Source organism: Topomyia yanbarensis, chromosome 2 (genome assembly GCF_030247195.1).
Source record: "Topomyia yanbarensis strain Yona2022 chromosome 2, ASM3024719v1, whole genome shotgun sequence".
Taxonomy (NCBI): domain Eukaryota; kingdom Metazoa; phylum Arthropoda; class Insecta; order Diptera; family Culicidae; genus Topomyia; species Topomyia yanbarensis.
Window position 1 is genome coordinate 445,411,508 of NC_080671.1, and position 23,965 is coordinate 445,435,472.

Here is a 23,965-nt window from a genome sequence, read left to right on the forward strand (position 1 = left end):
AATACTGCAATTATCGGAAGATAAAAGAACTGCTTTTAAGCGACCCTAACAGGTACCCCCTCACTCGTTTCTGAGACGTGCCCAAACTTTGCAGAATATACAAATTTATTAAAAAAAAATATGAGTGAGTTATGTCAGGGCCATAACTGAAGGTCGGGGCTGTTGAATCCATTATTTGTTGATTTCATTCATATACAAAAAATACTTATTCCATGTAAATATGAACAATATCCATAAACATCTGTCATCACTTTGGCAAAATCACATTAGGGGCGCTCGATTCAGGTTAAGGAATTTGTCGAGGTTGTAGGGCGAAGGAAAAAGGCCGTTTTGACAGCGTAATGATTTTAATTAGCTTCAACTGTAATTATAATTCGGAATTAGTGAGCGTATTTATATTGTAAATGTACCTTACAATTTGGTGGGCTATTCCTTTTCTCCGCCCTAGATAGCGGTTAGCTTCGTCCGCGAGCTAAAGGGGTTAAATTAGATTTCAATAATTAAAAATATTTCTTCTTTCTTAGCTGCTAACTTACTTTCCTTCTAGCACAGTTAACTCACTTCTATCTAATTCTATACTTTACTCCTAACCTCGCTTTCACTCTTTACTATCTTTACTTTTCTTCACTTTAATACTTAAATTTTCAATTTGTTTAATTTTCAGCACTTTGCCAGTTCAGTCCTGTTCTCGTTCACGGCTAATGTGGAATAGACCGATTACGAGAACACGCGGTCTTGCCGTTGACAGTTCGGTGACGTATCTCCACTGTCATCAAATGACGTCTGTCACCCACTGACGCGGCGCTTTACTGTTGTGTTGCTTTTGAAGCGGACGCGTTGCATTTGCTAGGCAGTGTTGCCAGCTCGACGGTTTCTGCGTTGACAGTCTCCCCCTGGTGTAGTCCGGAGTCCGCCGGAGCTCCACTCTTCCTCACGTCGAGCAAAGCCAACCGCGACACTGGTCGAACACAAGTCTTGTCGCCTATGTTCACAACCGCTCGTCGATTTCTGCCGTCCGCATGCTGCTTCAGGCAAACTATTCGCCCTCGCTCCCAGCCACTCCGTCTCGTCGGCTCCGCGACCATTACCAGGTCGCCTGGTTTCAATGATGGTGTCTCGCTGAACCATTTCGGTTGTCGGCGGATCACCGGCAGATATTCCACCAACCAGCGCCCCCAGAATACATCTAGCTGATGCTGGATGTGCTCCCAGGAATCCCCCAGGATTCGACACCGAACTGATTCGCTGAACTGTCTCGGTCCTTCATCTTCGTCGTTCATTTGCTTCATCCCATTCGAACTTAACAACAGGAAGTGGTTCGGGGTGAGGGCCTCGGTCTCCTCGCTCTCCAATGGCAGATACGTCAGAGGCCTTGAGTTCACGACACTTTCAGCCTCCACGACCAACGTCTGCAACCCCTCGTCGTCAAGCTTCCCCTCGGAATACGCTTCTTTCATTGCAGCTTTAACGGACTGTACTAGGCGTTCCCACGCTCCGCCCATGTGTGGTGCTCCTGGTGGTATGAAGTTCCACTTCGTGTTTGCACTGGTAAACGTTGCGGACAGTCCCTGGCTTATCTGGTGCTGCAGTACTCGATCGGCTCCTTGGAAATTCGTTCCGTTGTCGCTGAAAAACTCGGCAGGTGGCCCGCGCCGTCCAACGAATCGGCGGACGCACGAAATACAGGACTCTGTTGATAGTGTGTAGGCGATTTCTAGGTGTACGGCACGAATCGTTAGGCAGGTGAACAGTGCGACCCATCGCTTTACATTGGATCGCCCCAACTTCACCAGCAATGGTCCGAAATAATCCACCCCTGTGTAGGTGAAAGCTCGCTCGTGATGGGCTAAGCGGGCAGATGGCAGTGGTGCCATTGGAGGGATCATTGGTCTGGTTCGCCGTATTTTGCAGGACGGGCATTCTCTGCCCACTTTCTTGACCACCAATCGAAGCCTCGGGATAGCGTACAATTGTCGAACTTCGTTAACGACCGTTTCAGCATTGCCATGGCGAAAGTTGCGGTGGAATCGATGCACCAGAAGTTCCGTGACGCGATGCCTTCTCGGTAGAATCACGGGATGGCGCACGTTGTAGGCGACGTTCTTAACTGCCGCGATTCGACCCTGTTCACGTAGCAAACCCTTCTCGTCCAGCTTCGGCATCATTTGGTAGATGCAACTGTTTTTCCCGATGACTTCTTGACCGGTCTCATTGGGCGCTTTGTTTGACAGCGCTGCAACTTCGTCCGGGTATTGTTCACGTTGCACCAACTTGAAGATGACTTCTTCAGCAGCCTTCAGTTCCGACTGTTGTAGCTGTCCACTATATCGTGGCTGTTTCTTCGATACATTGTGCAGAAAACGGAGAACGTATGCGGTCGCACGTTGCAACCTGTCCCAGGAAGAGAATCGGTCGAAATCGATCGTTGGTTCAAACGAACTGTGATGTAGTGTCGATACACGCATTTCTTCCACGGTAACCATCACCGGTTCCTTGCGACAGGTCCAATCTGCTTCCAGGAGATTCAGGAAATGCGGTCCTTGGAACCACTTGCTGTCGTGGTTGAAGTACGGTCCACTACCCCATTTCGTTGCTTCGTCCGCTGGATTGGATTTGGAAGGCACCCATCTCCAGTCGCTTACCGAAGTATGCTCAAGTATCTCACCTACTCTACAGGACACGAACTGTCGATAGTTTCGAGGGTCAGCATTAATCCAGGATAGCGCCGTTCTGGAATCGGTCCAGAAAACCGTCTTGGAAACTGGGACGTCGAGGTTTTCCTTGACAAATTTTGACCACCGTACGCCCAGTACACACGCCTGCAGTTCCAGCCTGGGAATAGACCACGGTTTCAGGGGGGCGACCTTTGATTTTGCCGCTACTAAGCTGCACTGTGGTTTACCGTGTTCGTTGAAGGTGCGTAAGTAGATAGCGCACGCATAGGCTACTTCGCTTGCGTCGACAAACACATGCATTTCAGCCCTGAGGTAGGTCCTTCTCGTGGCGTTGGGGAAGTAACATCTGGGAATTCGGATCTCTGCGATATGGTTGATCATCTCGATCCACCTCTGCCACTTCGCATAGACTAAATCGCCTACTTGTTCGTCCCAATCCGTGCCTTCGCGCCACAGGTCCTGGATCAAGACCTTTCCGTGGATGATAAACGGCGAGAGTAACCCCAGTGGATCAAACAACGTCATGACGCAACGTAGAATCTGCCTCTTCGTCGGTCGGGTTACCATGCGAATCAGTGTTTGTACCTCGTCGCTCATTTGAGTAGAGAAACTCAGTTCATCGGATGATGGGCTCCAAAGCATACCGAGCACTCTCTCGGTTGTCGACCCGTCGATCAGGTTCAGTTGCTTCTCAGTTCCATCTGGTACTTCGCCCAGTTGCTCGAGGACCGTGCTGCTATTTGACCGCCAGTTGTGCAATTTGAAGCCTCCTTGGCCGTGAATGTATCGCACGTCGTTTGCTACCTTTGTCGCCTCTTCTGCGGATCCGAAACTCGACAGGTAATCGTCAACGTAGTGATCGTGGACGATCGCTTTCGATGCCTCAGGAAACAGTTCAGCGTGCTGTACTGCGTTCCGATTTTTGACGAATTGTGCCGAAGCTGGCGAACAGGTGCTCCCGAAGGTAGCGACATCCATCAAGTAGATCGTAGGTTTCTCCGATGGACAAGCGCGCCACAAGAAGCGCTGGGAATTCTTATCTGCCTCTCGGATACGGATTTGGTGGAACATTTCCTGAATATCCGAGCTGACCGCCACCCCATACTGTCGAAAGCGGAATAGCACGGCTGGAAGTGACGAGAGTTGATCCGGACCTTTGAGAAGAGCGCTGTTAAGTGAGACTCCATCGACTTTGGCGGCTGCATCCCAAATAACTCGGACCTTTCCTGGTTTCTTAGGGTTTATTACCGCTCCCACCGGGAGGTACCATACCCTTCTTGGGTCCGCTGCATCTATCTCCGCTTTCGTAGCCCTGTGCGCGTAACCCTTTGCCTCGTATTCGCACATCTGTCGATGGAGGTTCTCTTTTAGCAGCGGATCGCGATCCATTCTGCGTTCGAGACATTCTAGACGACGTACCGCCATCGTGTAGCTGTTCGGGAATTCTACATTGTCTTCTTTCCACAACAAACCCGTTTCGAAACGGTTCTCTACTCGTCGAGTTGTAGTTTCCAGGATAGTTAGCGCTCGTTGTTCTTCCTTAGACATTGGAATGTTTGACGGGCGCACGCCTGCTTCTTCGATGGCAAAAAACTGCTTCACCGTATCGTGAAGTTCTTCGTCGCAATCGCATCTGCTTACGTGGAAATTATAAGCTTCGGTGTCACCGCTTTCTCGCGGGCCGTAGACACACCAGCCCAATCTGGTTCTCGCAGCTATAGGACCGGTACCATCGCCCTCTCTTACTTTAAGTGGTAGCGCAAGTCGTAGGTTGTCGATTCCTATGAGGATCTTAGGCTTTGCGTTATGGTAGCTGCTAACCGGAATCCCCCTAAGGTGCGCGTGTTTTGTCGCTGCTTCTTCCACCTGGAAACTCTGACTCGGCAGATTGAGACATTGAACCGTTCTTGCGTTCACTATCTTGTGCCGTTTGTGCTGTCCTTCACCTGCGATCTCGAAAGTGATGCGTTGCGATTCCTTTTCCATGCGGGAAGTGTTTCCCGTCCAGCGTAGACACAAAGGCTGAGGGCTACCTTTCAGACCCAACGATACAGCCAGATCATGTTCCATTAGTGTCAGATCTGATCCCTCGTCCAAGAATGCAAAGGTATCAATCGAGACGTCGCTTCCATGTAGGATCACGGGAATTATCCGAAACAGCGTCGACGAAGTCAGAAGACGGTGGGTGTGATTCTCCGCCACTAATGCATTCGATGCTGGAGCCTTTGGAGGCCCACGTAGAGAGTGAAGCAGTGGATGATGGCGGAACTGACAACCCTCGATGTCACAACTACTACGAATCCGACACGCCCTGCGTCCATGGCTGAATAGACAATTCTGACAAAGACCTAAAGCTCGGACTCTTCTCCAGCGGTCGTCGACGTGCAACGCTTTAAATGCAATACACTCGCGCACTCGATGACCAGTTTTGCTGCAGTGTGCGCAGTCAAACTGTTTCGCTGCGCCGGTTGGCACATTTATTGATCGTACAGAACTGACTGCTCCTTCCATCGCGTGAGTGTTCACGAACGCTTTGTTCTTTGGACGATCGCGTGGGTTGTTCCTTCTGGACTCAGGTTCGAAGGTTACTACGCTCGACGCGTCCTGCACCACCGACGTCATGTAATCGCCGAAGGTTTTTAAATCGACGACTTGAAAACTACGCTTATATCCTGCCCACATCATCCTTTGATCTGCGGGAAGCTTCGCAACGAGTTCCTGTAGTAATGAAGGATTCGATAAATGAGCGCGTTCGTTCGCCGCTTCGATGTGGTCGCATAACGCTTGCACCGCCATCCCGAAATCGATGAGACCTTCCAATCTGTCGGACCGTGGTGCTGGGATGTCTCGCACCTTGCGTAGCAGAGCGTTGATCAGCAACTCAGGACGTCCAAATCGCATACGAAGTGTCTCGATCACTTGGGGCACCGCTGCTGGTAACACCAGCCGACTACGTACTGTTTCAAGCGCAGAACCAGACAAACATCGTTGCAGGCGAAGCATGTTCTCACCATCCGAAAAGCCGCAGGCTTCTGTTGTGTATCGATAGCTTGAAATAAAGATCGGCCAATCCGCTGGGTCTCCAGAGAATCGGGGAAGTTCCTTAGCCAGGGACTGCCGTGCTGCTAGCTGCTGCTGCGTTGGACCTCCTGGAGCTCGAGGGGGAATCACTTGGTCTTGATACACATTTTCTGACAGACGAGGGGGCAGAGGAAATTTATTGAATTCAACCGGGTATGTGGGGGAATCACGCATTCGTTCATCGGTTTTATTCTTATATTGACTCTTGGGCAGAGTTAGTATTTGTGTTACACCCGGGCGCGCGTGAAAAACTTGCTGCTGCTCGCGGGGAACTTCAGGAGGCATTTTAATATTTCCCGGATGCGCGAAATTTCGCGACTGTTCACGGGAAATTTCATACATATTGGTCGTGGGGCAATATTGAGAGGTGTATTCGTTTGCATTTATTGAATAATTACTCAAGGCTTGACGCTTACCTGGGGGTTCCATATAGCTTGGATTGCTTTCCGTTGCTGCGATTGTTTGACTTACCGCTGCCAAACTAGTATGGCTTACCGGTTCCCTCACAGGCCAGCGACGATTCATTGGGTCGATTCCACCTACTGCTTCAGCTTCGGAACCATTTTTAGACCGAATTCGTTCGTCCTCCGGGACAGTTGCTAACGTTCGGCCCGCCTTGGGAATGGCGCCGGTCTGCTTCTCCATGCGCGGCTGGCTTGCCGCTGGCTTTGGTAGCTGCTCCGTCACTGTACTGCTTGCTTCCGGTTGTCCGACTCGTTCGCACATTTCCGCACTGGATTGAAATCCCTCAAGTAGGTTGCGGCACAGTTCCAACTGTGTTTGTAGTGCTGATAGCTGTTCGTGTGTCGGTTTTGCTCGCCTTTCGCATTGCTCCACTCGGTTCCTGAGTTCCAACAATGCATCCTCAGATTTCGTTCCCTGTGGTGACTGAGACGCAGACGGCTTCAACACTGCTAGGGGAATGGTTACCATCGGTGGCGCTACCGATCTGGGTGTACCCGGCGCCGGTACCGAACGACGAACAGATGATGCTAGTGGGGCACCGGGGGGAAGTGGAGTAGAAAGACGCTTACTTGAAGTAGGTGAAGCCGCTTCATTGGTAGCACTGCGCGCTGAAACACCACTGCGATGGCTGCCATTTTCTTCTTCCAACACTTTGTCGATGAGTTTTTGTTGCTCATCAAGATGGCGGCGTTGCAGCTCTATTTCCGCACGTTTTCGTTCTAGCTGCTGCCTTTCCACCAGCTGGCTCATACAGACGGAAAGCGCCGACGCTGCACTGGCACGACTGGAACCGCTCTTCAATGAAATGGCATCCTCTTGCATGGAGGTGCAATCACCGCACACCCATGACCGTTTCATCACACTCGCATCCACCCCGGCGCATGTATAGTGCCGCCATCCGTCGCATCGGTCACACTGGACCATATTGTCCGCACTATCCAGACGTTGGCAGGCCACACAATTGGATTCCTCTTGTTCCAACTCCGTTGTATCTCCAATTGGCGTCTGTTCGGCCATCTTACCACAAATTTTGAAGATTGTCGAGGTTGTAGGGCGAAGGAAAAAGGCCGTTTTGACAGCGTAATGATTTTAATTAGCTTCAACTGTAATTATAATTCGGAATTAGTGAGCGTATTTATATTGTAAATGTACCTTACAATTTGGTGGGCTATTCCTTTTCTCCGCCCTAGATAGCGGTTAGCTTCGTCCGCGAGCTAAAGGGGTTAAATTAGATTTCAATAATTAAAAATATTTCTTCTTTCTTAGCTGCTAACTTACTTTCCTTCTAGCACAGTTAACTCACTTCTATCTAATTCTATACTTTACTCCTAACCTCGCTTTCACTCTTTACTATCTTTACTTTTCTTCACTTTAATACTTAAATTTTCAATTTGTTTAATTTTCAGCACTTTGCCAGTTCAGTCCTGTTCTCGTTCACGGCTAATGTGGAATAGACCGATTACGAGAACACGCGGTCTTGCCGTTGACAGTTCGGTGACGTATCTCCACTGTCATCAAATGACGTCTGTCACCCACTGACGCGGCGCTTTACTGTTGTGTTGCTTTTGAAGCGGACGCGTTGCATTTGCTAGGCAGTGTTGCCAGCTCGACGGTTTCTGCGTTGACAGAATTAGTACTGCAAAAGATCGGCGACCGATAAGTCTTATATTTATCTAGATCTACGTTTTGCCCTAAATATTTTTCATTTATAGTATATACCTACACTGTAAATAATCTACACTTTATTTCGAAGGGATTTGACACATAAAATTTAAATTTCAAGCCACACTGAGAGTTCAAGAACTTTCCATTTAATCCCTTATAAAATTGCACTTTAGAACTAAGTGAGCCACTCTATGACATGATCGACTTTAAAATTTAAGTGTCAGCGTATTAAATTATAAATGTGCTGTCCATGAAATCCATGGTATGTCACGTCAATTAAATTTTAAGTGTCAGCATATTGAATCGTAAATGTTTTCCCATTACTGTAAATAATGTGCACCTTTTTACGAAGAGATTCGGCACATAAGATTTAAATTTCAAACCACATTAAAAACTCAAGAATTTTCTATATGCCCTTTAATAAAATTACACTTAAAATTTAAGCGTCCTGCATGATGGCATGGTTGACTGTCATCACATATAAATGATCAGTGTCAGCTTATTAAATCATAAATGTTTTGCCCATGAAATTCATTATTTTTAACAATTTAGGCAACATTAAGTGTGAAAACACTTAAAGACAAGCTGATTTTTTCACAACACTGATTTGAGGAATCATGGCGGAAAATACATGCAGGAATATTTTATTCGAGGTTTGCATGGCAAATTCAGGTTTTGCATGGTAAGTAAATTTTCATAAAATGTTTGCATGATTAATAAATAATTTTGTGCTTGTAGGTAATGAAATCAACGGACTGCAGGACCGATAGGACGACAGAACCGAAGAGAAGACGCTTTAGGGGTAAACCATTTTATTAATTTTAATGCATATAGAAATAACATACTAATGTATTTCTTTTAATTTAATTTTTTTATTTAGGTGTAAGTTAAGCTGTATTCTTTTAATTTCAAATAAAAATATTTTACTAAACTTAAAAATCTTTTGTCATGTACATACAAATATCCCCATTTGAAAATCAAGATTTTTGCACATGTGTTTTATAAGGAATGATATGATATTTAAGTTGATGCAGGCTTAAATTCTATATGGATTACATTTAGTAACCATTTGTCAGACACATAAATAGAATACGCCATGCATATGAAACTTATTTGTTTTTTTTTTTACATTCTGAGCTCAAAAATTCTTAAACAATATTGTAGTCTCTAAAAGTCAATACTCTACTAAACGCATAATTGTCAGACGCAGACCTTTTCTAGATCCGTAAATTAAATTTACATACTATTTTAAAGTTCCTGAAACTTCCAATAACATAAGCTTTTTTGATTTAGTACGAAATAAAAAGTATAAAATAAATTAGGCCTTTCTGTTGAGAGTACTCATAAATAAGAAATATTTTCTTTAGTCGATAAATTTCCTAAAGAAGAAACATGGGCTATAACATCTCCTTTCATGAAACTAACAGTGTTATTTGAAAGAAATTCTCGAACCTTTCTATTGATGCCAGCGGATTTCACAAAACAAAATCCCCAGTTAAGCTCAGCCGGAAATGAACCGGAATTCTGGCTGGTACCAGTTCGCATTCCGGCTCCAGTGACACAACCGATTCTAATTAGAATTAGTGTACGTACGTAGTGTAGTGTACGAGCTGGAACCAGCCAGAACATCAGTTCATTTCCGGCTGAACTTTACTAGTTAGTTTGAACTGAAAACAATTTGACGGACTCCGTTCTTTTGAGATGAACTAGCTCCATTTTCGTTGCACCATTGTACGCCTTTCTTGCGATTGTACCAGCTGGCCAAATATGGCTAAAACGTTACTGAGCCATCATAGGACTTAATGATGGGCTTAATCTGTTTATTGAGGCACTTCTTTTTAAATGCTGGTTTTCTTGCCACAGGAGCTTATTCACGACAACCGAGATTTCAATCCAATTTTGCTCCAATTTCAAAGAATATGATGTAACTGGCAACTTTGCATACTCTATTTTCGAATCTTTTAATAATTGTGGTAACGAAGTTCATCGTTTTGTTCTGTTTTGTGTTGGCAATGTTTTATTTTGATTTTATCGAGCACTGAAATTGTCAAAACGTAGATTTCGAGCAATTCAGTTTTTTTCATGACTCATTCCAAACCATCCTCGGCTATTCCAAAACATTATCAAGTAATGTTGAAAATTCGAATCCATTCCGGACATTATCTAATACCAATCTTTATCAATCCAATCAGAATTTTGAATTATAAGTTCTTTTCATCAACAAATCATGGATTGTCGTTCCCGTCGATTGAGATTGAATAAATTTGTTGTATTTTTTATGAATTTTTTAGCAATCCTGATAGAAAATTGTTTAAATTTTATAAAATTACCAGAAAAAATACAAATTCGTGCAAAATCGAACGGAATATAACAATTATTCTGAAGTGTCGTTCTCCTCGGCTACAAGAAATAAGTTCATTTCATCAACAAATTACGAAGTGTCGTTCCCGTCGGCCACAATTTTTTGAAACTTTCTTCGGACGATTTATGTCTTTATTATTTGTCTTTGATTAGACGGTCATGAATTGACGGGTCATGGATTTTTTACTCCTTCACTCCATGCGGTGCCATTAGAAAGTTTTTCTTACTATTTTCTTGATATCTCATTGGCGTGCCTTTTTATTTCGCACTCGATTCCTTAACATCCCCCGAAGTTATTTTTGGTTCAAGTCGTCCGATGACTTTATATAACAATCAATTCAAATTATAATTACAAAAAATGCGAAATCGAAAAGGTCATATCTTTAAAATGACAATTGCGCAGTCTTGTCGCTATTTTGTTTGTTTGCTATTTTTTGCTAGTTTCCAGTGATAACCACCCAGGTAACCAATAAGCATGCAAAATGCGTCTTAACGGCTACCTGACAGGCATTTAATTTGTTTTAAATACTATTTAAAAGTCGCTTTTGGCAAAATATACGGCCACTCTACTGCTGTGCCAAGAAAATGCTGTTTTACTGCTGTTGTGCATTCAGAATGCTGAATACTGACAAGAAGCTTTTTAACAGTTTTTGGAATGCTGATTAACAACATATATGCATAAAGGATGCAAATATACTGCAAGAAGCATCCGAAATGCAAATTATATGCTATTTTACTGCATACACTAATGCTTGTTGGTTACCTGGGCACAATAACTATTTAAGATTAATAAATTTTAAAAATATGTTCAAGCATCTTTAATATTCCTGATAGAGCTCTCTATTTAGAGAGTGGCCAAGACGAGTTTGACGTATTCAAACGAGCAGAAATCTGAAGTATTTCTATTGTGAATACGGCCAATTTTCATGTTCGTTTAGATACGTCATGGCCACACTCTAACTAGAGTGCTCTAAATCTGGTTGGTTACCCTACACTGAAACGAGTACCACACTGAAAATATGTAGCACACCGCAAAGTCGTTCGTATGGACGACTGGCGATCTACTCAACGGGAACCTAATTCAAACAGACGGCGTACCACACTCAATTGTTAAGCGTAGGGTTTATGGGCCAACTCTAATGAGTACTCCCGCGCCAATGTTAAATTGCCCGGTATGAGATCTGACCTCAGGTAGGTTCAGTTCGTTCCTTGGAAAAGGTCGAAAAACGGTCCAGCAGTCCCCAAAAATTCACCCACAGAAGACTTCCCAGTTAAACCCATTCCGGAACGGGTTCGGATTTCTGAATGGAGTCAGTGTGGATTCCAACTCTTCCAACTGCTATTGAATTTTTAGTTGATCCGACTTCCGGTTCCGGAGTTACGGGTTGAAGAGTGCGGTCACACAGCAAATTCCCATATAATGATGTTAAAATGATATAAAACATATTAAAATTGCTGTAACATTACTGGATCACTAATGATCAAGTAAAGCAGCTTTGACCACATTGGCCACCTATGACGGTTCATGACACCCCGGGGAACCCGCCAAGTTCCTAAGCTAATATCACACCCATTCCCCAACGAATTCTCTACCGATTTTTACAAACTTGATTTCAAATGAAAGATACAGTAATACCATTGACTGCTGCTGAATTTCATTCGGTTCTGACTCTTGCTTCCGGAGTTACAGGGGTGTTAGTATGGATACACTGGAATTTCCCATATAAATCGGTACAATCATAGGCTAAAAACTATTCAAATGGTCACCAAATTACTTCTAATCGCAGATCTGGATCACTGATTGCCAATCAAACATTCTTTGAATATATTGTCCACTATCGACAATTCCGGAAGTCCGGAATTCCGGGCATATTCCACAATTAAAGTCACATCGTTTCTTCGGTGATGACTGAACCGATTTTCTCAAACCAAGTCTCAAATGGCAAAACGAATTCTGCGATGAATGTAAAAAGGTGATTTTTTTTCCAAAATGTAAACACAACTGTTGAATTTGTAGATCTAGGTCCCCAACAGTCATTCAAAGTCTCTTTGGCCACACTGGCCACCAGAGTTACAAATATTCGAAGCTCTTTTTTGACGGCTGAAAATAAACCTGATGCGACTCGTTCTGAAAAGAAAAAAATGTTCATTCAAATATCCATGTTATTCATTCAGTTGAATATCGTACAATATATTCATTTCACTAATTATAAAGAAAAATGTTTTCAAATGCCGGTAAAGCATATGAAAGAACAATCATCATCGCTTTCGTTGTGCCAGGTCCTACTTTGATGCGTTTGATTCGTTGCTGCACGGTCGCTTCGTGTAATAATCGTTGACGAATGAAAATGTGCATGGATGACTGGGCGGTTTATTCGTTTGACGTTTTCAGCTGCGTCACTGAATATTGAAAATGAATGCAGCTGAATATGATCAATTTTCATTCAATGAATTTGAATATTTTTAACTCTGCTGGCCACCATCGATGGCTAGACCGATTTGATCAACTTAGTCTCAAATGAAAGGTGTTGCGTTCCCGGAAACTGATATTAAATTCCATCTCCATCCGACTTCCAGAGTTACGGGTTGTGGAGTGCGATCACATAGAAAACTCCGATTCAAACCGATACCGCGATGAATGCAAAAAGGTGCTCTTATATGTACTTACCAAGTGTAATAAGAATGAAAGACATTTCCATAATGTTAAATTGTACGAACCAGCTATTAAATCATAAATTGGAGAAATGAAAAAGGCGCAATTGCACCTCTAGGTGGATTAAAACAGGTTTTTATTGTTACATTACAACGAAAAGCAATGTTATTCTGGAAAATTTACAATGGAAATTTGTTGTTGTTTCTACATTTGTTGTTTCTACATCCAATTTTATTGTAAACCCGATATTTACATGGAAAAAGGGGGGTCGTTAAGGGATGTAACAATGAAAAAATTGATCTTTTCCCATACATTCTGAAATCAAAAACATCGATTTACATTGTTTTTCCGTTGTAGATTTTGGGGACATAAAGGTCTGCATCATAAGTATAGTCGCTTTGTTCCGAGTTTCTACTATTTCTCGTATAGTTCAAATATAGTTTTCTAGCGAAATACTATACAAATAAAAACGTATAAATCAACGGTAGGATTTTGACGAACAATATTGGAAATAGTTAGAGTATGTTTTTGTTATTATACTGACCATGTCCACCATAGGTTACTATAATGAAATAAAAGTACTTATTGTAAAAACAAATTTCGGTTAAAATGATCAATTCCACAGAAGCGTGCAGAAATTACATTATCGACGATGTCAAAAGGATAGGCAAAAGTAAAGAACCTTACAATGTTGGTATTTTCCGCATAGTTTATCACATTTGTAACGCTCGCATATAGTTTTAACTCTATTAATATTTAATGATAGAGATTTGATTACCTGCCATCTGGAAAGTGTTGACATCTGTGTTACTGCTGCTTTTGTCCAATTGAGCTATTTCCGCTCATCCCACCATCTTGAGCTGGGCAAATCGGAATTAGCTAGTACCGATAATTATGAATGGCATAATGAATAATCATGACCATAAGAGAATAAAAACATGCACTGAAAAAAATATTGGTAAAAGTAAGAGTGTTCCGCTCTTAGCAAAAAACAATCAACGCCAACTATTAGGTTGAAAGTAAAACTTTTAAATTTATCAAGAATAATAATCAAAGTAAAAGTTTTCCTTTTAAGCAAATGAAGAATAGTACTCAAAACAAAAGTTTTATTTTTAAACTAAGAGTATGCGTTGGTTGTTTTTTGCTAAGAGTGAAAAACTCTTATTTTCACCAACATTTTTTTTCTGTGTGTACCATATCGCATATGGTTGAAACTACCATACAGGATGTAAACACAGAGAAATGTAAACTTGTTCAAATATATTTAATTTGAGTTGTTAATTTTATGTCCAACAGAGACAAGTTAGCATCAAGTAGTACAGAATTACTGCCGTCAAATTTATTTTTCCCCAGTCTATCGGGTCTAAGTGTCTGTGCTTAAAACTTTGAATGTATTTAAAACACAGTTCAAAACGTGTTTTAAAATCAGCAACAAATAGAACGGCGTCGCATAACAGTTTTAAATTTTAAAACAAATCTGTTCGAAATTAAAAAACAAAACGCTGTGCTGGGGATGTGAATGTTTCAGTTCCAGTTTTACTTTGAAACTCCTATACAAAATAAAACGCTTCTGAACATGCCCTAATGGTTACTGTATCCCGTAACATAGGTTTATTGTTCGGACTATGCCGCAAATGGCTTTTAACTATGCGAGTTACTATATGGAATTTTCTTTTTGTGTACAGACCAATTCTTAAAATTATGTGTCGTTTTTGAAGACATTTTTTTAAATTATGAATTTTGATTAATTTGATTTAAGAAGATATTGTAGGATATGAACCCGTTTAAATAATAAAATGAATCAATATTTAACTTTTAGCATAATAAGTAATTGCATTCGATATTCGTACAAATCTCCTGAAGCTCTATCTCGTTTTTGTCTGGATGGAATAAAATCAAGCGAAAGATCGATTTTAGGTAAGCCCGCCTCGGTTGTTGTGACAGACAATCTAGTTTCAGTTTTTGGAAGGAAATAGATGAGAGCAGACGCAAAAGCTCCGGTCACGACAGACAACACAAATGTATAATTTAGTTCAGGTTGGTTACCCTAAACATGGTTTATTTATCATCAGGTGGTTTTAACGTTGGCTATGAGTTCTTTTTCGATAACGTGTAGTGCGGTCGCCGTGCAAAAAAAAAACGGTGTAACTGAAGAAATGTCAAAAGCACGTGCTATAAGTAAACAGAATTATTTTTATTCGGTACCGGGTGCTAGTTGAGTAATCTTAAAACTTGAATTACAGCCATAAATTCAGCCACAAAATGCCCCTGCAGAGACTGTTTGTGGGCAACATACCAGCTGGCACCAGCGAGCAGGAATTGAAGCAAGAATTTTCCGCCTACGGCCCAGTGAAGGCGATCGATTTGAAGTGCAAACCCAACCCGCTGAACGATTCGGTTGACACGTTTGCCTTTGTCAACATCGAATTGGATGACCGGGCTGTGGGGCGTTGTATCACCGAGTTCCGGCAGGAACAGTACAAGGGTGTTTTTCTGAATGTGTCGAAAGCGAAAGAATCTTTTCTGGATCGATTGAAGCGAGAACGGGAAGAGGCAGAAGCTGGCAAACTTAGCAGTGAGCGTCTCAATCCGTATAAAAAATGCGACACAAGTGCTGCTGTGCGGAAGGATGATCTAGTTGAGCCGCTCCCGGTATTACCGACAATTCAGAAGGAGGTCGAATCTTCCAGTTCCGGGTCGAGTTCGGAAAGTGAAGATGATGGTCCTGAACCGGCTAAAACTTCTGTTGTTCGAAAACCAAAGGCAAAGGAGGACGACGATCAACTGGTTCGAAAGTGGAATCAGGAGACATTTATTGAGCATGGGAAACTGAAAATTGTGCCTATCACAGGACAGGTGAAGGAAGTGATAGATAAAAGCAAGAATCGAAAGAAACAAGAAAAGGATCTGGATGAAAAAGCACGGTTGGCTGATGAAAAGCGAAAGCAAGGCTTATCAAACTTGCAAAGTGCATACGAGCAGCAGAAACAGGCAATTCAGAAGGCACTGGCCGGGGGTGAAGCGAGTAAAAGAAAAAAGATTGTTTTTGATGATGATTCGGAGGAACCGGCTAGAAAGCATTCCAAAGTAGCACTATTCAATGACGAAGATGAGGAGGATGGGTTCAAGGCGAATTTTGCGGTTCGAAAGCAGCTTGCAGAAAACAGTAGGTTTTTTTTAATTTAGCAGAAAATATAATTAATTTTTGCCATTGTATTTTAGCTGAAAAAGGACAACGGTTGTTCGAGATGCAAACACAGTTTCATGGGGATTCACGGTTCAAGCTGGACGAACGTTTCCTGGCTGATGATTCTACTGAAGTTCGAAAAAGTGGGAATGGTATTCTAGATCGAAGCGGAGCAAAATCGGGAAACCACGAGAGGAAGAAGCAGCTTGAAATACTTTCAAAAGTCACCGGGAAAGAGATACATGATAGATCACAGTTCAGTCGTGATGAGTCCGGCCGAAAGGTGATGCAACGGTTTGATCCTTCTACTAATGAGAGCAAGGTTTCGGAGCGACCGTCGCGGAAAGAGAAACAGCCAACCGACGAAGATTTGATTGAAGCGAAAAAAGCGGTTCGTCCAGCTGAAGATTACAAAGTATCAGAAGACACATTCTACAGTGTGTCGGACAGTATCACTCAGGTGATTGGAAACGCTTCCGGGGAATTTAGCTTGCTTTCAATGTTTGGAAATGCTGCAGCAGCTGATGATGACGGTGAAGACGTCGAACGTGAGAACCAGGACCTTGGAAAGCCTGTATTCAGTGATGCTCGATTCAAATATGAATCATCCGCTAGTGAAGACGAGGAAGGTCCCCAGGAGAAGGCGGCTGGAGACAGTGAGCCAAAGCTGCAAATTCAGGAAGCTGAATTAGAAGTGAAGAAGCAGAAGAAAAAAGCCGGTTATTTCTCTAAGCAGGGAGTTTGGAAGGAGAACTTTTTCTTCCTACCCAAAGACCCTCGCTTCGAGGAAGGTAGGAAATTATTTTTCGAGTTTGCCAGTAAAGTTGCTGATGCAGCTGTAGGAAGAGATGAACAGAGGAAGGATATTCGTAAAATTTTTAAGAAACGTAGATTGCGTGAAACTAAAAATGTGAATCAAATGCGAGTAAAGCGGGGTTTGAAGTTAGTGAAAAATAAACGAAGATAAGTGGTTTATTTGTTAAACGTTTCTCATTGATACAATTTAGATAAACAAAAAAAGTTAGTTCTTTGTATATTTATATATTTTAGATAGTTTCTGCCACAATATTTTACCTTTTTTGTTCCGTTCACAATTTATATATCTTTTTCATTCTTATTGACCATTATCTGTTCCCTCAGCAGTGGCATTCTCGCTGGAAACTCCATTGGAATCCGACGATTGTTTTGGTTGGTGTTTCGTTTCTAGCATCTCTTTATCACGGCGCATCCGACGGACCGCATTTCTCATTGCCCCGAGAAACTTGAGCATCGTGGTTTCTTCCTGCTGCACGAACAGAGCGTGTGCCAGAAAGGGAACCTTGCGTAAACTTCTTCCGCTGAGCCCGACGCTTAAATTCGCGACGGATTTGAGATTGCTTGCCACTACTGACATTTCCGTGGCCTCTTCATACGCTGGAACGAAATCTTCAACCGTGATGACCCCTGCACTCTGCAGATCATCCAAAGCCGTTCGATAAATTTGATAGATGGCAGGCAAACTGGGATTTCCGATAAACTGCACGATATCCGCTCGATCTAGAAAGGCTAAATCAATGCGCCCAGTCAGATTGGAAGTGGCCAGCACGAATACGTTCGGATATTTGCGAATGCGGTCTAACTGAGTCAGCACAGCGTTGACCACGCGAATACTGTCACTTGGTTCGTTGTTCGAAATGGATTCTCTTGCAAAGGCAATTGATTCCACTTCATCCACTAGAACGCAAACCAGAGATGATTGATCCTGGCAAAGCTCATGAATTTGACCGAAAACTTTCTGAACTAGTTTACCGCTCTCGGAAAACCATTTGGAGAACAAACTATGACTATTGATCTCGATCAGGTGCGCGTGTTTGTAGTGAGCCTGCATACGGATCGATAGTTTCTGTGCCAAAGCCTTACAAAGACTGGTTTTTCCTGTCCCGGGTGGACCGTGCAATAGGATCAACCTAGCCGAACATACGATAAAATAAGCAAACAGCGTTCCCGAGTACATCACCCCACTTACCGATTACATGCGATCAGATTAGGATTGACATTCTTCCGTGAAAACAGCATCGTTGTCTGCATGAAACTCATCAAATCATCTTTCAAACATTCGTCATAAATTAGACTTTCCCACATGCCATGAAACTCCCGAGCCGGAAGCATCCAGTGATTAGCTATCTGGATCTCATCTCCATCCTGTTCAATAGTTTCTTCTTCTCCCGTCTCGTCCCGCAACAGGTACGTGATCACACATAAGTTGTTTCGTGGGGTACTCTCCGTGATCCTATCGCAAATCATTACGCTATCCACGTTTGGGTAGCACACCTGGAAGACATGATCTTTGGGGAGGGTTTTGACGTCCGCTATATATTGGCGTATTGCCTGCTGCAGGTCGGGAGCGGGACGTTCTTTGCAGAACCTACGGTCAAATACAGATGAAAGCATAACGTTTGCGATTCACAGAGCTGATTATGTTACCCTTTTGTGCAGGCGATCTCAACATTGATCCTTCCGGGGGTATCCATTCCAATACGTGGATAATCTCCGCACAGTTTTCCAAATAAAACAAATTACAAATAGCTCACAATATTATATTACAAAGCTACAAGAAACGTTTGGCGGTTAATCTGTACAAAAAAATGTTGCACCTGAACAACGAATTTGAATGCAGAGCTGCCATTTATGCAGATTTTTAAATGCGGACACAGATTTTCAAAATAGTATTAATGCAAATAGAAATTGTGATTCAGTATTTGACTTATTCACTTAATTTGAAATAGTTTTTAGTAACGAACATAACTCGTAAAAATACGCATCCTTATTCTTTATTGAATATACGCAGATACATTTTAGGTCAGTTTAAATATTGGACTAAATTGTCTGACAGCTCTGTTTGAATTCACCTCGAACTTGTGTCAAACTTCTCTTACTTATTGAAACGGTCCTATGTACAAATAAGAGCTAAGGTTTTCTTTAGATTACTATTGCTCCACCATTAAACTTTTCAACAATTTTGCACTACATATCGAAGGCTATGGTTTCGACTAGCTTATTATTGAAAAAGTTAATCAGGAAACGTAAATGCAACCCAAGTATTGGTTTAAAAAAGTCTTCTGTGAATATTGTATTCTCCATCGTTACACCGTTTTCTCAGATACGGTGTAATATAAAACTCCAAATATCGGTTTGTGTCATGGCTTGCATTTTACTGTATCTTATGTCGTTTTCGCTTGAAGCAGAAACTAACTCAGTTTCGGACCTAACTGCTGTCAAACCGTTTGTTTGAAGCCAGTTTCCAACCTAGGTTATGCGCCACTGAACTGAAAACCGGGTTGGGTTCCAACCTGAAATATATTTCGGGTTCGCTCACACCACCGCTGTTTGGCGAGAACCCAACTCAGTTTCGTTAAAAACGTTCGTTTGAAGTAACTAACCTGGGTTAGTTTCTAGGTTCTCAATCGAAAACGACATTAGAGCAACTTGACCGCTGATCTGGTTATTCTAAATTTTTGGAACAACTTTAGATCTCTTCGGCCCCATCGCGCAGCTTATGCATTCCAAAGAGAATAGGAAAAGAGACGAATAGTGTGAAGCCAAAAATACCTTATTGAGCAAACCAATCGTGCAATGTAAATAAACATTACTCATGCCTGAGTTGGAGGAGATAAGTATTGTAAATCTATCAAAAAAAAATTTGAATTTTCGTCAGAATTTAGTGCAATCGCGATTGTAAGGTGCATTCTAGAGTCTATGTATGAGTAAAAACAAGTTTTAGAATTATTTCATCTCTTTGTTTCGAAATGCACATCGTTTGATAAACAAATCCAACGATCGACAAAAGGTTTGTTTTCAAAATATAATAGGAGTCATTTAAAGTGCTGCCTTTGGAAACGGTTGCCAAATTCTAGTGTTGAAATCATCATAAAGGGAGTGTTGCCGTTTTGACTGATTTTCACTCTGCGTCTCTTTCACTATTCTCTTTGATGCATTCCACAAGACGCTCGGTTTGTTTGACAATTCAGCAGTGGTTTTGACGTACACCGAGCAAAATGCACCTGAGAACTTCATTAGTCTCGGCATATGAACCAGCCTTCTGACGGTTACATTGAACGCTTTAGAATCTCATAGGCCGCTGTTTGAAACAAAAGAAGCGAGATTTTTAGTTAAATTTCAAACAAAATTTTAAATCATTGTTTTTTATGTCATTCAATAAATTACTGTGAGCATTAAATTAGTTTACATGGTTATGATTTTTGTAGAAGAAATTCGATTATTATTTATATTAACCTTGAAATGAATTGTGCATATAATATTAGTGTTTGACGCGTATTTTATATTTATCAGAATCGTTTGAGAAGTAACAATCATTATCATTCAGTTGTCAAGTCCAGTTTCCCAGTTGTTTAAGCCCAGTTTCCCAGGAAATATTAACGAACCGTTGCTCGTTATATACATATTTTAATATTAAATGAGAATTTTTCTCTTCAATCTTCTGAAGTGATCTACACTTGGCGGTTCGTTTGTCCCGAATATCCTCGCAATGTTGATTTTTACTGTTAATTTTTTGACTGCCATGTTCTAATTCTTATATAAATGCACAATAATATCCATAAATAAAAAACTTATGGCATTCATTAGCGCATTGTGAATAATACCATAAGACTGCTCTATATAAATTATAATTTCTGCCATGTTTTCTGTTTAGAAATGTCAGCAATTTTCATAAATGTGCACCTATGGTGTTCATTTGGACATTTTCATGAATTTCATAAGACTGTCTTATGAAAATAGTAAGATATGGATATGGAAAATTTCCCATCCAAATCATAAGACAGACTTATAAAATTTATTTATAATCGTTTTTATGGAAATTCAATGTAAATTTTGCTCGGTGTTGGACTTAATACTTTCTTCACCATCAGGAATCAGAATATATTGGATTGAACGGCGCGTACGTTGCCGTGTGTTTTCATCATTTGCTGAGCGGAAGGAAAGGACAAGGAGGTGTGGGGAAGTAGAATTGGAAGGGTGGGAAAAATAACAGCACAAAAACAAAAACAAACAGCAGGTAAGTTAATCTCACAAGTAGTTCAACTCACCTGCGAGTAAGCCCAAAGCTCTTTACCACATTGGATAAGAAACTTTAGTTTGTGTCTGAGTTTCAGTCGTCCAAACATGGTGTCGTCTATGTAAGGACGGCCGATAGCTCAAAATCGCAATTACGCTACTGCTGGACAGTTGCATATCAGATGATATGAGGTTCCGTAGTCGGGTTCACAAAGATCACATGAAAAAAACTCAGCGCGCTGAATAGTTGCCATGTGATAATTGAGTTTGCAGTGGCCGGTTAAAGCCCTGGTCAGCATGCCGCAGCGGAGCTTCGAACAATGTAGATTTTTCGAAATCACTGGGTACGGTTGTTCTAGAAACGCCTTTGTTTGGCGACACGTTTGTATATTTCTCCAATCATTACGGTGCTCGGACGAAGCCCAGTTGAAGGGCCGATTGTACCCCACACATATTCAGATTTCTGCTTGGAATACAGTACAGTATCTACCTAGTAAATGAGATTGTTCCAATCTCATTTCACGACAGTAGACACCAGCACCAGCACGTCCATCCATCAGAGAACCGTCAGTGTAACAGACCACTTGCGTTTGTTGTTGTCTTTCCATATAGCCAGACAACTACTCCTCTCGAGAGGGAATCCTCACATGGAATGTCCTGTAAGGAAAACTACATGTAAGTGTAATATCACTGGGAGCAAAAATGTCTTCACCCCATGTAACCATTTGTGACCACAATCGTGTATAACTACAAGATCAACATGATAACTGTTCCAAAGCCCAGTAACCTGCAGTCTGTATGCACATCATAGTGACTCTTGTATGAGGTGTATGTGTAATGGTTTGATATTTAGAAGTGCCTTAACCCTTTCATGCCCAACTTTTTTCTAGTGCATGTAGGGTTTCAAACCTATTATTTCTTGAAAACGTTGGGGTCAAGAAACTCGAAATAACTTTTTTCATGAAGGTAGGTTCTTCTCTTGCAGTGCTAGAAGCTGCTCAATTTTTACCTTCCAATGCTCACTACAATTCTCCTAGAATATTCACAATAGTCCAATTGCTTGGAAAACGTAGCCAAAAATAGTGTAAATTTATAAGTTTTATCAGCTTGCACTAATATTGCATCATAATGAAGTTATATGAAAAAATCATTTTCCGTCGTCAACGTAAACTGTCCCTGGCAGCACTGCTTCTTCGGAATTCAATCAGACAAATTGCAATAACTTCAGTTGTAGAGCTGATCCTTGTAACTATTAATTCTCAAATGAAAGCCAATAGTCACATTTATTAGCCTTACTTGTTTTTGTGAGCAAATCTTGCTTCAATCAAAAGTTATAGCTGTTTAAAAACGTTGTTGTCCACAAACAACATGGGCATGAATGGGTTAAGAAGCACCAGTCAACGCCATTATTTGAAGATGGTTTAGCTTTGACTGGACTGTAATCACCTCTCCCCTCTGCTACCACACAAGGCATCCGTATGACAGTATTGGAGGTACAATTGTCGTGTAAATCCAATAGATGTATTTAGGTTTGAGACCCCAGGTCTTTCCAAAAGTTCGTCTGCACTGCCCGAAGGCCATGCACGCTTTCTTGACTCTGAACTCAATGTGAGCAGACCAATTCAGTTTGGAATCCAATATGACTCCAACGTATTTGACTTGATCTGCTCACAATAGCTCAGAATCAAAGAACTGCAAGGGACGAACCCCGGTTGTAATTCGCTTCTTCGTGAAAAGAACCATTGAAGTTTTGCTTGGGTTAACTGATAGTTTAACTTGTCGACACCACTGTTCGACAGCTCTTAATGCCTGTTGCATTAAGTCAAAGATTGTTCCGATGCAAAATCCAGTAGTTAGTATTTGGTAATCGTCAGCAAACCCGTAGGCTGGAAATCCAAGCACATTGAGTGTCTTCAACAAGCCGTCGGCAACCAAGTTACATAACAAAGGTGACAGAACGCCGCCCTGAGGACAACCGCAAATATTCAACTTCCGTATCTCAGCCTGTCGCTGTGACGCGCAAAGAATGCGGTTAGTAAGCATTGCGTTTATCCAACCAGAGATACATGCAGGTATCCCATGACCGCGTGTCGCTTCCAGAATAGACTGGAAGGATACATTGTCAAAAGCACCCTCAATGTCTAGGAATACACCCAAGCTAGATTGCTTGAACGAGAAGGCTTTCTCAATGTTGTAAGCAACATCGTGAAGCAGAGTGAGCGGGGATTTCCAACATAAATTGCACAACAACTAGAGAACGCCAAGTAAATTGGAATGTTAACGTATATAGCGAGCCATATCAGGTTTAAATGGGATACGATCATCTGATTCCCACGATACTCGAAGAAAATAATGGTCGACTGTGTCAGAGATTCGCATAACACAGTAAGGGCAAAACCCACAATACTCAGTGCGCGGCTGGAAAATATTTTAGACCCTCCAGTCATCAAGTCCTCGCAGGCCCGTGCGCAAGGGGAGGGTTTTAGGGGTTCAAACCCCTCCCATGGGGGTTTTGAATTACTTTCAAAATATTATAAACTTCCTGTTCAGGGATGAAATTATACAGCGAGCCGTGTCATTCGAGTTCGGTCACTCTAGAAACAAGTCGTTGAAAAAACCAAGGAAGAAACCTCGCGAAGGTGGCTGGTAAGGGGAGTACGTTACGTTGGTTATATTGGTCGGCATTACGTTATGTTGGTCGGCATCTCTGGATCGGTTCATGTTTCGGCATGTTTCGATATTAGCACTAGTTGTGAGTAGATCAGCTTCACAGCAAAGGTCGGTCAGCGGACTAGCAAAGTGATCTAAGGAAAAAGCATGATGTCA

General features: G+C 42.0%; 3 protein-coding genes across 5 annotated transcripts; 1 reads left to right on the forward strand and 2 right to left on the reverse strand.

Moving 5' to 3' along the window:
• Positions 1 to 297: 297 nt before the first annotated feature.
• LOC131685716 (uncharacterized) lies at positions 298 to 5,387 on the reverse strand. Of its 3 annotated transcripts, XM_058969623.1 has the most exons (3): positions 537 to 5,387; positions 416 to 472; positions 298 to 361 (listed from the first exon to the last, which is right to left on the reverse strand). In XM_058969623.1, exon 1 carries the CDS (start codon positions 5,358 to 5,360, stop codon positions 807 to 809), a length of 4,554 nt encoding a protein of 1,517 aa, XP_058825606.1. In that variant the 5' UTR covers positions 5,361 to 5,387; the 3' UTR covers positions 298 to 361; positions 416 to 472; positions 537 to 806. The 3 variants fall into 3 exon arrangements, with proteins under 3 accessions (XP_058825606.1, XP_058825604.1, XP_058825605.1); XM_058969621.1 differs by having other exon boundaries at positions 416 to 5,387; XM_058969622.1 differs by having other exon boundaries at positions 304 to 472.
• A 9,672-nt stretch (positions 5,388 to 15,059) lies between these two features.
• On the forward strand, positions 15,060 to 17,066 carry LOC131685718 (probable RNA-binding protein CG14230). The gene is made up of 2 exons (XM_058969625.1): positions 15,060 to 16,066; positions 16,123 to 17,066. Exons 1-2 carry the CDS (start codon positions 15,163 to 15,165, stop codon positions 17,052 to 17,054), a joined length of 1,836 nt encoding a protein of 611 aa, XP_058825608.1. The 5' UTR covers positions 15,060 to 15,162; the 3' UTR covers positions 17,055 to 17,066.
• A 46-nt stretch (positions 17,067 to 17,112) lies between these two features.
• Positions 17,113 to 18,918, reverse strand: LOC131685719 (pachytene checkpoint protein 2 homolog). Its single transcript, XM_058969626.1, has 3 exons — positions 18,551 to 18,918; positions 18,093 to 18,491; positions 17,113 to 18,033 (listed from the first exon to the last, which is right to left on the reverse strand). The coding sequence occupies exons 1-3, from the start codon at positions 18,595 to 18,597 to the stop codon at positions 17,202 to 17,204; spliced, it is 1,278 nt and encodes a 425-aa protein (XP_058825609.1). The 5' UTR covers positions 18,598 to 18,918; the 3' UTR covers positions 17,113 to 17,201.
• Positions 18,919 to 23,965: the final 5,047 nt, after the last annotated feature.